The sequence below is a fragment of the Peromyscus eremicus genome, chromosome 2 (genome assembly GCF_949786415.1).
Source record: "Peromyscus eremicus chromosome 2, PerEre_H2_v1, whole genome shotgun sequence".
NCBI lineage: Eukaryota > Metazoa > Chordata > Mammalia > Rodentia > Cricetidae > Peromyscus > Peromyscus eremicus.
In genome coordinates this window covers 137,281,437-137,294,916 of record NC_081417.1, presented here as the reverse complement: position 1 = coordinate 137,294,916, position 13,480 = coordinate 137,281,437, and the positions used below count along the sequence as shown (strand labels likewise).

The 13,480-nt window shown below is 51.0% G+C and overlaps 1 protein-coding gene across 2 annotated transcripts in view; it reads right to left on the bottom strand.

Annotated features, from left to right (window-relative positions):
* Positions 1–9,036: 9,036 nt before the first annotated feature.
* Stk40 (serine/threonine kinase 40) overlaps positions 9,037–13,480 on the bottom strand; it is a 38,991-nt gene continuing 34,547 nt past the window's right edge. For both annotated transcript variants that reach the window (XM_059254956.1, XM_059254955.1), the window contains exons 10-11: positions 13,236–13,320; positions 9,037–11,293 (exon numbers count right to left, since the gene is read on the bottom strand). In XM_059254956.1, coding sequence (XP_059110939.1) covers positions 11,075–11,293; positions 13,236–13,320 — 304 coding nt within the window. In that variant the 3' untranslated portion in view covers positions 9,037–11,074. The remainder of the gene's footprint in view (positions 11,294–13,235; positions 13,321–13,480) is intronic.

Below are 13,480 nucleotides of genomic sequence, written 5' to 3'. Positions count from 1 at the left end.
CTCGAAAGCTGGGATTAAAGGCATGCATGCGCCGCCACCGCCGGGCTTGGTCATGGTCTTTATTAGAGCAATAGAAACGTAACTAATACAGTCACTATGGCAGGCCCTATATCCGAGCCTCATTAATTTATCTTGTGAGTGTTTTGCCTGCATGTCTGTGCACCATGAGCCTGCCTGGTGCCCAGAGTTCAGAAGAAGAGGGGTCTGATCCCTCCGGAACTGGAGTTTAGACAATTGTGAGTCACCATGTGGGTGCTGGGAATCAAACCTGAGTCCTCTCTAAGAACAAGCACACTTAACAGCTAAGTCATCTCTTCAGTCCTGTTTTCTTGTTTATTTTTATTTATTTATTCTTGTTTTTGTTTTTCGAGACAGGGTTTCTCTGTGTAACAGCCCTGGCTGTCCTGGAATTTACTCTGTAGACCAGGCTGTTCTGGAACTCACAGAGATCCACCTGCCTCTGCCTCCGCCTCCCAAGTGCTGGGACTAAAGGCATGTGCCACCACTGTTCGGCTTTGGTTTATATTTTGAAAAACAAATTTATGTATATGTGTCTATGTTTGAAATGTGTGTGCAATGCTTGCCAAGGCCAAAAGACAGTATTGCATCCTCTGGAGCTGGAGTAACAAGCAGCCATGAGCTACCCGATGTGGATGCTGGGAACTGAACTCAGGTTCTCTGCAAGAGAATCAAGTGCTCCCAACTGCTGTGCCATGTCTCTGGCCCCTTCTTTGACATCTTATACACGTCAATATTTTAATCAAAAGCAGTTAAACTTTTTGCTTCTGAGACAGTTTCAGGCCTCTGGGTGCGGCGCGCCCCGACCAGCGGGGAAGCAAGACACGACTCCAAGATTCTTCCTCTATCACGGTTTTATTGAACGCTGCTCGGTTATGGCTTCTCGGGAGAGCTGGTACGGGAGGAGGGCCCCGGGCGCCGGGGCAAGCTGGCTTATATGCAGGTTCTGGGGGCGGAGCTTGGGCGGTAAGCTGATTGGTCAGTACTATCGGGCGGGAGAGCGACACGTTAGCATTCGGGATAAACAGGAAACCAGCGCCATCTTGTAATGGCGTTTGAGCCAGCGGACTGCTGCAGTTCCCCCTTTTTGTTTTTGGCAACCCAGAGCTAGGAGTCTCCTCATGATGAGCTTCCTGCTCGATGGGCGAGTGCTGAGTAGGAGGAACAATGATACTCTCAAAACGGGTGCAATGAGCATAGCTCTCCGTGTGCAGGAGCAGTATCATAGGCTTCCTAATCGGGTGCAATGGGCAGAGCCCTCCGAGTGCAAGGACAGCCTACAGTTCCCTCAGCTGGGCCAACCAGATACTTGGGGAACCGCCAGCATCCAGGGCGGCCATAGCATAAGTGTACGCTCTGTACGATTGCGCTTTATCAACCTACAGAGGATCCAACCCAGTATGACTAGACCAATCAAGCCCACTGTTCCCATCGCCCACACCCCAGCCCATTCCTTCACATAAGATGCAGCTGTGACCAAAAAATCAGTAAATTCTCCCAAGGTGGTCAAATGAGCACGCGTCTGATTTAGGGCAGCAATAGAGGCGGTGAAATTCAATTGTAACATTTCAAATTCTCAGGAAGGTCAGCATCATCTTCTCCATCTTCCTCATGTTGTTGTACCCCTCGTGTTAGTCTTGTCGGCACCCAAATCGGGTCTCTTGCATTCTGTGGGAAAACACAAAGAGATCCCCTTGACCTACGTAATACGGGGTCAGGGCCCATCCATTTATTTGTTAGCACATCCTTCCATAACACCATCTCCCGAAGGACTGGTGTTACGCCCACATGGCGATCAGCAGAGGTCTTAGATGCTTCATCCAAAGTTAAAAAATTAAGAGTGAAAAGAGCCAAGGAGAGGCGCTCGCCAGGGGTGCGCCCTATTCCCCCTTTTTGTTTTTGAAGCAGTTCTTTAATAGTACGATTTGCACGTTCCACTATGCCTTGTCCCTGTGGATTATAAGGGAGGCCAGTGGAGTGTTGAACATCCATTGTTGCACAAAAGGAATGGAATGAGGAAGAAGTGTAAGCCGGACCATTATCCGTTCTCAAGAACAAAGGCTTACCCCAGCTGGCCCATGCAGCTAGACAATGGGCAATGACATGGCGTGTCGTTTCACCAGTCATGGCAGTGGCAAAAATAATGCCAGAAAAGGTATCCACTGAAACGTGAACATATTTTTGTTTCCCAAACTCTGAGATGTGGGTAACATCCATTTGCCACGAGGCTAGGGGTTTCAGCCCTTTGGGGAGAACTCCTATATGCGGTGGATGGTGAAAGGCAACACAATGTTGGCAGTTTTTGACAATCTTACGAGCTTGTTCCCTGGAAATATTGAACTTCAGGCGCAAGGTGTTAGCAGATACATGAAAATTATCATGGAACTTTTGTGCCTGTTCACAAGGTGTACTCATAATCCAAGCAGCTATGGCTATGCGGGTGGCCTCATCTGCCAACGTATTCCCGGCTGACATTGGCCCTGGAAGCCCGCTATGTGCTCGAATATGAGTCACATAAAAAGGTTGAGAGCGAAGTAACATCAAGGCTTGAATCTGTCTTAATACCGGCGCCACCATACTAGAAGGTTGTATATAGGCAGCAATTTCCAAATTTTTAAGTAAATTGACAACATATAGGGAATCAGAGACCAAATTAAAAGAAATATTAGGATATTTCTCAAAAACCTTTTGTATAATAAGACATTCTGCTACCTGAGGGGAGGTGGTAGGAAACTGGAAACTGTAGGTCTGACCATCGATGGACATGGCACCCTTGCCGGTCTTTGAGCCATCAGTATAAATTACAGGGGCATTCATGATGGGATTTTGAGATGTGATTCGAGGAAAATAAACAGTATCCTCCGAGGCAAATGTTAACAGAGGATGTTTAGGGTAATGGTTATCAATATATCCTGCAAAACTAACCACAAGAATAGCCCACCATGAGGTCGCACCTGTTAAAATCTCAATTTGTTCTTTGGTGTAGGGCACTATCAATGTTGCTGGTGGCTCGCCGAAAAACTCAAGGCACCACTTTAGACCATTTAACGCCTGCCTTGCCACTAAATCGGGATAATAGTGGACATTTTTAGATCCCAATCCTTGTCCATGCAGCCACCAAAGAGGTCCATTCTGCCAAACCACTCCTAGAGGGACAACCTTTGTGGGGAGGATTACTAATTGGAATGACTGTGTATAGTCTAATCTTTTTAATTGAGCTGTTTTTAACGCTTCCTGTATCTTTTGGATAGAATTTTGAGCTTCCAATGTCAATTGTCGGGGAGAGGTCAAATCAGGATTACCTTCCAATATCTTATATAGGGGCATAAGATCTCCTTTTGGAATTTTCAAATATCCCATTAGCCAATTAACATTTCCTAAAAATTTTTGAAAATCATTCAATGTATGAAGGCATGAAGTTTGTAAGGTAATATTCTGGGGCATAATCTCATCTGGGGAAATACGGGTACCAAGAAAATCAACAAGTATGCCCTTTTGTAACTTCTCAGGGCTAATATAAAGCTCTGCATTTGCTAAAGCTTTCAAAAGGCTTTGCAAGCATTCTTCGACTTGCTTAACCTTTTCTCCAGTTATAAGAAGATCATCCATATAGTGTATAATTTTCAAATTGGGAAACTGACTTCGAATAGGGTCAATGGCGCGGCCAACATAAAGTTGGCACATAGTCGGGCTATTAGCCATGCCTTGTGGTAAAACTCGCCATTGAAAGCGTTCATCAGGAGCTTCATGATTAACGGCTGGAACTGTAAAAGCAAATCTAGGTCTATCCTCTTCATGAATGGGAATAGAAAAAAAGCAATCCTTTATGTCTATTGTTATCACAGGCCATCCTTTTGGTAATGCTGTAAGCATAGGGAGACCTCGTTGTACGGGTCCCATAATAACCATCTGTGCATTTATGGAGCGTAGATCATGTAACAATCTCCATTTTCCTGATTTCTTTTTAATAATAAAGATGGGAGAATTCCACGGTGACGTGGAAGGCTCAATATGATGTAACTGAAGCTGCTCTGCAACTAATTGTTTTGCCGCTTGGAGCTTCTCTTTTGACAAGGGCCACTGAGGTGTCCAAACGGGTGTATCAACTTGCCAGGGTATCTTTAATCGTTGCTTATCCTCAGAGGCCCCTATGAAAAACCCAACCCTTCTCTATACCTATGGGATGACGGCTGAACTGGACTACTTCTTCCCTGAAGGTTCCTTCCCAACCCCTTTCCTGGAAAATATCCCTGTTTCCTCATGATAGCTTGTGATGCAGGGGAATACTCATTGGTAAGCTGCAAATGCATCTGTTGCTGCACACCCCTCCCCCATAGATTAATGGGGAGGGATACGACAAAAGGTTGAAATTTTCCGTCTTGTTCTTCTGAGCGCCAAGTAAGTTCTTTAGCACTCATGCTAGGTGTTTCTTGGTATCCTAAGCCTTGAAGGGACTGGGAGGCGATAGTAAGTGGCCACTTTGAGGGCCACTCTTCCTGTCTTATGACACTCCGGTCAGCTCCTGTATCCAATAATCCAAGGAATCGTCTTCCCTCTATTATTAATTCTAACGTAGGTCTCTGATCCAAACCCATGGCAAGCATGAAGGCATTTTTCCCTGTAGATCCAAACCCATTAAGGCCTCGTTCCCTATCAGAAGCTGGAAATCTAGAATGATGAGAGGGGAGAACTAACATCTGAGCTATGCGGTCTCCTGGAGCAATTGAAAACAATCCCTTGGGAGACCAGCACATAATCTTGATTTTCCCCTGGTAATCAGGGTCAATAACACCTGGCAAAACCATCAATCCTCTAATGGAACTACCTGATCTCCCAATTATAAGGCCCACCTCATTTTTATTTAATGGATTCATAAGATCAGTATCAATGGCCTGCACCCCCATAGAAGGAGTCAGTACCATTGAGGAGGCGGCACACAAGTCCAACCCTGCGGCTGCTGACGTGGCTCTTTGCCCTGATTGGAGGGAGGCGGGGGGAATTCCCCCGATGCCTCGTTCTGAATAGCCCCGAACACTTTCGGGCCCCGGGGTCGCGGGCCCCGTGATCCGTTTTTTGAGACCGCAGGGAACATCGGCTGGAGGGGCTGCCCATTAACATCTTTCACTGATCTACATTCATTTGCCCAATGTTTTCCCTTTTTGCATCGGGGACAGGTGCCTGGCATCCTCTGTTGGTTTCCTCCTGAAGGAGACCGACACTCTTTCTTTAGATGTCCTGGCTTTCCGCAATTATAACATTTTCCTTTAGAGCCACTTCCTCGGTTGACAGCTGTCATAACTGCTGCAGCGAGGCCAGCATTGGTGAGAGGGCCCCCTATCTCCCTACATGCTTTCAACCAAGCCTCAAGCCCCTTCTGTTTCCAGGGCGTGATAGCCCGTCTGCACTCCTTTGTACATTGTTCATAAATAAGTTGCTGCGTTAAGGGGAGAGCTGTTTCCATATCCCCAAAAATTTTTCCCGCAGCATCAAGCATCCGGGCTACGAAATCAGCAAAAGGCTCATTTGGTCCTTGAATGATCTTAGTAAGGTTTCCACTCACTTCTCCTTTTCTGACCAGTTTTTTCCAGGCGGATACGTGTATCTCTTTCACTTGATTGTAAATTTCAATGGGGAAGTTTATCTGGTTATTTACCCATTGTCCTTGACCCAACAACATATCCGCCGTCCAGGCTGGCTGGCCATTTTGTGCATTACGCCGGGCCTGAATTTGGGCATGGTCTGTGACCAGAGACCTCCATTCTAGATAAGTACCAGGGGGTAAAGCTGCCCTTCCAACTTCCTGATAGTCTGCCGGAGTCAAAACATCCTTAGCTATTCTGTCTAAAATAGACAGAGGATAATGGGCAGTTGGGCCATAGGTCTGAACTGCTTGTACTAGATCTTTTAACATCTTGTAAGATACAGGCTCATGAGACCTGACCTGTGTGTTTGGGTCCTCGAACACCGGGAAAGCATTTGCTAGTTTAGTCCAGGTTTTGGGAGGAATGCGATGACTTCCTGCGCAGCTTCCTGTACTCACTTGTGAGTTAGGAGCGAAGGGCGGTGGTCGTGATAGCTCGGCTCCGGGCCCTGGGCCATAGCTTTCACGCTCATACCCCGCAGCCTCCCTTTCTAGGTCTATCTCATCCTCAGTATCTAACTCTGAGTCAGAATCAGACAAATTAATAGCGGCCAGCTCCGACCATAGGTACGCTGGTGCTGAAGGTTCCCTTTCTGTATGTTGTAATTTTTGTTTTTTCTTTTCTCTTTTATTTTCTTTATGTTTAGAATTTTCTTTGCTAGCTTCTGTTTCCTTACCGGTTTCGGACTGACTATCCTGCCATTCTGCCATAGCCTTTCTCCCCTTTGCTACTGCTTCCTGTGCCTTTTCCTCATCCAGACAAGATTTCACCAATCTCCAAAAAGGCAAGGTGGCTTTTCCTAGATCTTGTTTGTGTTTTTCTAAATCTTTTCCTAGCTTTTCCCAGGAACTCATCGTGAGATCACCGGATACCGCGAACCATGGCGCATGTTGATCTATCTCTTTAAGCGCCCTTTTTATAGAACCGGAGGAAACATTAATATCCCTTGCACCCAGTAATTCCTTCACAGGTTTGACAAAAAACTCAATATGTGAGTCAAAGTTCCCCATCTTTGAAACTGATTTCTCTACACCAGGTTTACTCAAAGAAAACAACGAGCTAACGAAAGACTGTCCCCACTAAGGAGCTTTACTTTCGTTTCGCTCGCAGCAACACAAACTTTACTTTCGTTTCGCTCACAGCAACACAAACAAGTTTCCTCCGCGCGGTGGCAGCGCAGCCAAAAGCAGCACCCAATCACCAAGATAACCCACACAAAAATTATCAACGGGAAAAAGTCCAGCAAAAAGGCAAGATTGGTGTCATAGGCGTCAGTCATACCTTATGAGTACTCACCGTTCCCGTGTGAGGTTCTGAATCTTCGGCCCTCCTCCGAGTCGTTCGCAAGGTCCGAAGTTTCCCGGGTTTCGGCACCAGTTGCGGCGCGCCCCGACCAGCGGGGAAGCAAGACACGACTCCAAGATTCTTCCTCTATCACGGTTTTATTGAACGCTGCTCGGTTATGGCTTCTCGGGAGAGCTGGTACGGGAGGAGGGCCCCGGGCGCCGGGGCAAGCTGGCTTATATGCAGGTTCTGGGGGCGGAGCTTGGGCGGTAAGCTGATTGGTCAGTACTATCGGGCGGGAGAGCGACACGTTAGCATTCGGGATAAACAGGAAACCAGCGCCATCTTGTAATGGCGTTTGAGCCAGCGGACTGCTGCATCTGGGGATGACCTTGAACTTTTCATCTCTTGCCTTTCTCCACTTCCAATGCTGGCATTACAGGGATGAACCAATTTATGTAGTTCTGAGGATTGAACTCAGGACTTCAAGTATGCTAGGCAAACTACACCCCCAGGCTTCACTATTTTACTGGCCTGAACTCACCATATAGACCATGCTGCTTTAAAATCGCAGCGCTCAGAGATCTTGGATTACAGGCCCATGCCACCGCATCTGGCTATACCTAAGTTTTAGATGATTCCCTCTAGTCCCTGTGGCACCTGGACTGTCAGAGGGAGGAGAGAGGGAGCTGGGGACCAGAGTGTTGCCACTCACAGTGGAATTGAACAGTGGTCCGATTACAGGGCAGAACTGGGGGTTTACAGGGCAGAGTGTGAGAGACAGACATGTGCCTCATCCGGCACAGCTCCAAGGACAGACCTAACCAGGGTAGCAAGGGAATGAAGAAAAGACAGACAGATGGACAGAAAGCTGAGATCAGGTGCTCTGGGCTCTTGGATGGAGAAACATCAGCTTGCTTATTATAGAGAGTTGGAAAAACAAAAACAAAACCAAAACCAAACCTGAAAATTAGTAAAGGATAAACAGTCCCAACAGATCAGTAAACCAGAGACTGGAGAGATGGCTCAGAGGTTAAGAGCACTGACTGTTCTTCCAGAGGACCCGGGTTCAATTCTGAGCACCCACATGAAGGCTCACTCACTATCACCTGTAACTCCCATTCCAGGGATCTGATATCCTCTTCTGGTCTTTGTGGGCACCGGGCATGTAAGTGGTACAGAGATACACATGCAGGCAAAACAGCCATACACTTAAGAGATAAAATACATTTTAAAAAGAAAACATAGGATCTGAAGAAATAGGGCTGCTTTTTCCAACCGCTAAAAGCAAAAACAAACGAAGCAGTTCTGGGCACCAGTTGGGTGTCAGGGCAATTCTGAGGGCTGAATTGGGAGACCTAGACAGCACAGAGACATTTGTACCCAAAGCGAGAGGTTGTGGATGGAGACCAGGTCCAGGGCAGCAGCTAGCAGCTGTAGGCTGAGAGAAGGGGCATCTCATGGTCATGCACCTGGGCCAGACAGAGCAGGGGACCATGTAGGTCGAATGTGTGGGCTGCGGGGAAGGGGCAAGGCAGAGCAGTCATGGGGATCAGGCCCGTCTGGGAAAGGCTTCTTTGGCCAGGATGCCTTGTTTCTTCCTTGCTCAGCTAGGGATGGTCTAGCCTACCTCTCCCTTCACCAGGAAGCACTCACTGTTTCTTGGCTTTGCTGGGAAGTACATTCTAGTCTAAACTTAGGCAACGGGCAGAAGGAAGGCAGGCAGGCAGGCACCCCTGGACTTCCCAAGGGGGTGAGGGCAGTACAGGGAAGGGCCAGCCCTGGCTAGCTCCTTACCCCGGCTCCCTGTGACACAGGACTTTGTAAAGAGGGGGCTCATGGCTTTCTAGTTGACAAGGCCCTGCTACTCTTCTGTCTACAGTGGGCAGAAGCCGGGCCAAGCCAAGCTAGCAGCTCCCACTGGGCACTGGCAGGAGGCAGGACACTCCGGCACCTTGCTTCTGGCAGCATGGCTTGATTGCCTGCTGGCCAGAGGGGGCGGCGCCCCTGTTGGCAGGCCCCAGAGACACAGGCCCTGCTCTGCTGGGCTAGAGAAGGCGAGCTAGATGGAGGACAAGAACAGAGGCATTGCTGCAGCCCTGGCGGCTCCAGATCAGGAAGTTTTATTGCTGACATGCAGGAAGAGTCCCCATGTAGTACAAAAATACGGCTTTATACAAACTTTTTTGTGACTTTTTCCATTGTGTTTTTTTTTTTGTTTGTTTTTTTGTTTTTTTCTTTACAATAGGACTTCTCAGTGTGTGACACCAGTGAGGGCAGGCCAAAACTCTTCTCTGCATTGCCAGAATACCATCCGACCGAGGCTTGACCTTGGAAGGAACCAGCTGTCTGATGGGCTCTGCAGACCTGAAGGTATTGCTTTTAAAAGGAGGGCTGTGGATGCAGGCCTGAGACACTGGGCAGAGGCTCCGCCCAGGAGGGCCCTCGCCAGGCCTCAGAGCCTCACTGGAGGGCAGTCATGGGCTAGGAGCCCAGGCTGACTGCGTTCCTGCTCCCTCAGGAGACTTTTCATTATCAAATAAATATAGAAAAAAAAGAGCCCTCCCCCCAACGCAGCAGCGCCATGCCCTGACTCTCAGCAGCTGGATGGCTGAACTCGAGGCAGAGCTGGGTGCTAGGGGAGTAAGTGCTGGGCTCAGGTGGGCTCCTGCAGACCCAGGGAAACAGAGGCACAGGCGCCCAGGGCGGGATCAGGGTATGGGGAGGGAGGGGCATGGGCAGCCCTGCTACTGCTGGCAAGAGGTGGCCCCATTTTTTCCAGATGGGGAAACTGAGGCACAAGGAGGTTTGGGAACTTGCCCAAGGTCACTCACAGTGAGTCAGCTTTTCAGGGGGTGAGGGGCAGCTCACACTCTAGGAAACATGGTCTCCCCCACTGGAGAGCAAGAGGCAGGAAGGGTCTAGGACTGCCAGAAGGGGGACATGGTCCTCTCTGAGGGTACACAGGGTGTAGGCCTCCAGAGTTGGGGCTTTGCTTGGTACTGGGTGCGCCAAGTCCAGTGCAGGGAGGGCAGTCTGGAGAGAACAGCATTTCTGGCAAGACGGGCATCCACTTCAAAATTCCGGCTCAAAAAGGGTAGCAGGGCTGTTCTCACGCCAGGTAGGTAGGTCCCCGATCCCTACAGGTCTCCCTCCAAGTCTTCTACCCCCAGGTAGGCATCTGCGCAGGGTCTGCTGGGAGGGATACACTTCTGAGGCAAGGTAGGAGGATCTCTGAGCACAAGTGGCCTGTCCCCAGCAGGCCCAGAGCATCCTCCAAAGTTGGCCGCAGGTCCGTTCACACTCTGTCCATGTTACCTGGGTACCACGTGAAGGATGGAGGAGGCAGGGTTAATGCGCATGTGCAGCACCTCAGAGAAGCTACTGAGACAGAGAAAGAGCCAAGTCTAGAAACAGGGTGGGTTGAGAGCAGAGAAGAACCGGCAAGAGAACTCCTAGGTGCCTGGGAGTGAGAAGGGAGCCTACATACAGATGTGGGCCCCATTATCCAGCCGGGCTGGGGGGCAGAGAGCAGCCATGGGCTGAACCTAGAGATGGGAGAGAATTTGGATTCAGTAAAAAAATAAATATATTTGAATTGGGCGGAAGATGAGGTGAAAGCGTTTCAAAGCTCAGACCGAGGGCAGGCCCCGGGGGAGGGGGTAGCGGGGGACATGGACAGTGGGAAGGGGTGCTTACTGGGGGCCAGTAGTGAGCGGCATGGTCAGCTTATATGGACTGTGGGGAGCAGTGGCCTGGCCAGGCTGTGGCTGTTCCAGGGCCTGGGTGGCGAGCATAGGCTCCCTTCTTTCCTCCCAGCACTCGGTCCAGAGACAGCGTGGTTAGAGACAGAGAGGTAGATTAAAATGTCATGATTAAAAGCAGATCAGGTATCTAGAATTCTCAGATTTAAAAACAAAACAAAACAAAACAACAGTCAAGCAATCATCCCAAAAGGTAGCTCTGTGGTACCTCTGTTGACCCTGGCTTTGACCTGGGCTGTCCCTACCCCTGCCCTGTCCCACTGCAGCCTGGGAGTCAGTCCAGCACTGCTGGGCCCAGGCCTAGGCCCGATGGCTGGGCCTGGTGGGCCGAGGAGAGGTGTGCTGGGCGTGCCCTAGCTGAGGGCACTATTTCCGCAGATAGCGCTGCGCCAGGATGGCTGTGTCCAAGGAGGTCATGGGCTGTGCGTCGTGGCCCAGTCGTCGCACCGGTGGCATGCTACCGAACTGCCGCTTGGGCACCCACGTCCGGGCCTCGTGGATGGAGCTCTTCTCCTCAGCAAGCAGCAGCTGCTGTCGCATGTAGTTCTCAAACTCATACTGGGAACACTCCTCTGTCACTTTTGCCTGGGGACCAAGAGACCACGGTGAAGGTGAAGACCTAATACAGGGAGCCTCCCTCACCTTGCTGGCTGATGTGAGTGGCTGCAGGAGGTCTCCAGCCTGGGTCTGTCTAGCTGTCTTCTGACTTGGATCTCTGCATTAGCATCCTCACCCACGGTGGGGGTGTGTAGGTGTATGAGGGTGGGGTGTAGGTGTATGAGGGTGGGGTGTAGGTGGGCTCCGAACTCTGAGGGTTAAGAGCAGAGCCAACCTCCAACCCTCAGGCTGAGCTCTCTCCTGTGCGGGCAGGCAGTGCGAGACTGTGGAGGCAAGTCTTGACTGCGGCAGGCAGGGTTCTGGAACCAAGGCACAGCTCCCCTGCTGTCAAGCTGTGTGACTGTGGACACATGGGTTTACTTTGCTGTGGGATGGTCTGTTTGTCAAGTGTGTTGCTGATTGGTCAATAAATAAATCACTGATTGGCCAGTGGCTAGGAGGGAAGTATAGGCGGGACAAGGAGGAGAATAAAGCTAGGAACTGGAAGGCTGAGTCAGAGAGACACTGCCAGCCACCACGATGACAAACAGCATGTGAAGATGCCGGTAAGCCACGAGCCATGTGGCAAGGTATAGATTTATGGAAATGGATTAATTTAAGCTGTAAGAACAGTTGGCAAGAAGCCTGCCACGGCCATACAGTTTGTAACCAATATAAGTCTCTGTGTTTACTTGGTCGGGTCTGAGCGGCTGTGGGACTGGCAGGTGAGAGAGATTTGTCCTGACTGTGGGCCAGGCAGGAAAACTCTAGCTACATTACTTCTCTGATCCTCAGATTCTTCCTTTGTCAATGGGATAAAATATGACCACAGGCCTTAGGGTGGACTGAAGGGAGCGGGACAGAGCTTCCAGGCATGGCCCCTCCTGGTCCTACCTGCCCATGCTTGCTAGGGAGCTCCCAGGGAAGTCACTGTAACAGCTCAGGTCCAACTTCCCTCCCAGGGGCACCCTGAGACCACCCACAGCTGCTGCCTAGCACTCTTGTCTCTGTCCCCACCCGTCACCCAGCACTTTCTCCAGTAGCTGACCCCATGTCAGCTAGCTGTCTCTTCTCAGGCTGGAGACCTTGGGTGGGCAGGACACAGGCTGGGGACCTTGAGTGGATGGGATACAAGCTGGGACCTCTGGGTGGATGGGACACAGGCTGGGGACCTCTGGGTGGACAGGACACAGACTGGGGACCTCTGGGTGGGCAGGACACAGGCTGGGGACCTCTGGGTGGGCAGGACACAGGCTGGGGACGTTGAGTGGACAGGACACAGGCTGGGGACCTCTGGGTGGACAGGACACAGGCTGGGAACCTCGGGTGGACAGGACACAGGCTGGGGACCTCTGGGTGGGCAGGACACAGGCTGGGGACGTTGAGTGGACAGGACACAGGCTGGGGACCTCTGGGTGGGCAGGACACAGGCTGGGGACCTCTGGGTGGGCAGGACACAGGCTGGGGACGTTGAGTGGACAGGACACAGGCTGGGGACCTCGGGTGGACAGGACACAGGCTGGGGACCTCGGGTGGACAGGACACAGGCTGGGGACCTCGGGTGGACAGGACACAGGCTGGGGACCTCGGGTGGACAGGACACAGGCTGGGGACCTCGGGTGGACAGGACACAGGCTGGGGACCTCGGGTGGACAGGACACAGGCTGGGGACCTCGGGTGGACAGGACACAGGCTGGGGACCTCGGGTGGACAGGACACAGGCTGGGGACCTCGGGTGGACAGGACACAGGCTGGGGACCTCGGGTGGACAGGACACAGGCTGGGGACCTCGGGTGGACAGGACACAGGCTGGGGACCTCGGGTGGACAGGACACAGGCTGGGGACCTCGGGTGGACAGGACACAGGCTGGGGACCTCGGGTGGACAGGACACAGGCAGGCCAGAATCTGGCCTCCCTCTCCACACTCACCTCCTGGGAGCTGTCAGAGTTGCTTATTTGGTCATCAATGTCTGGAACCACTTGCAAAGGCCCACTCAGAGAGGACAGTGACTGCCTGCAGGGAAGGGGGACATGCCAGATTAGACAGGTCCCTACTGCTCCTGACTTGTCTACAGTCAGTCCAGCTTAGGACCCAGTCAGTACCTGCCTAACATGGCTGACTGCTGGGCCTCTATCTTCTGGTCCAATAAAGAGAGGACATCCCCTGCTGCAAG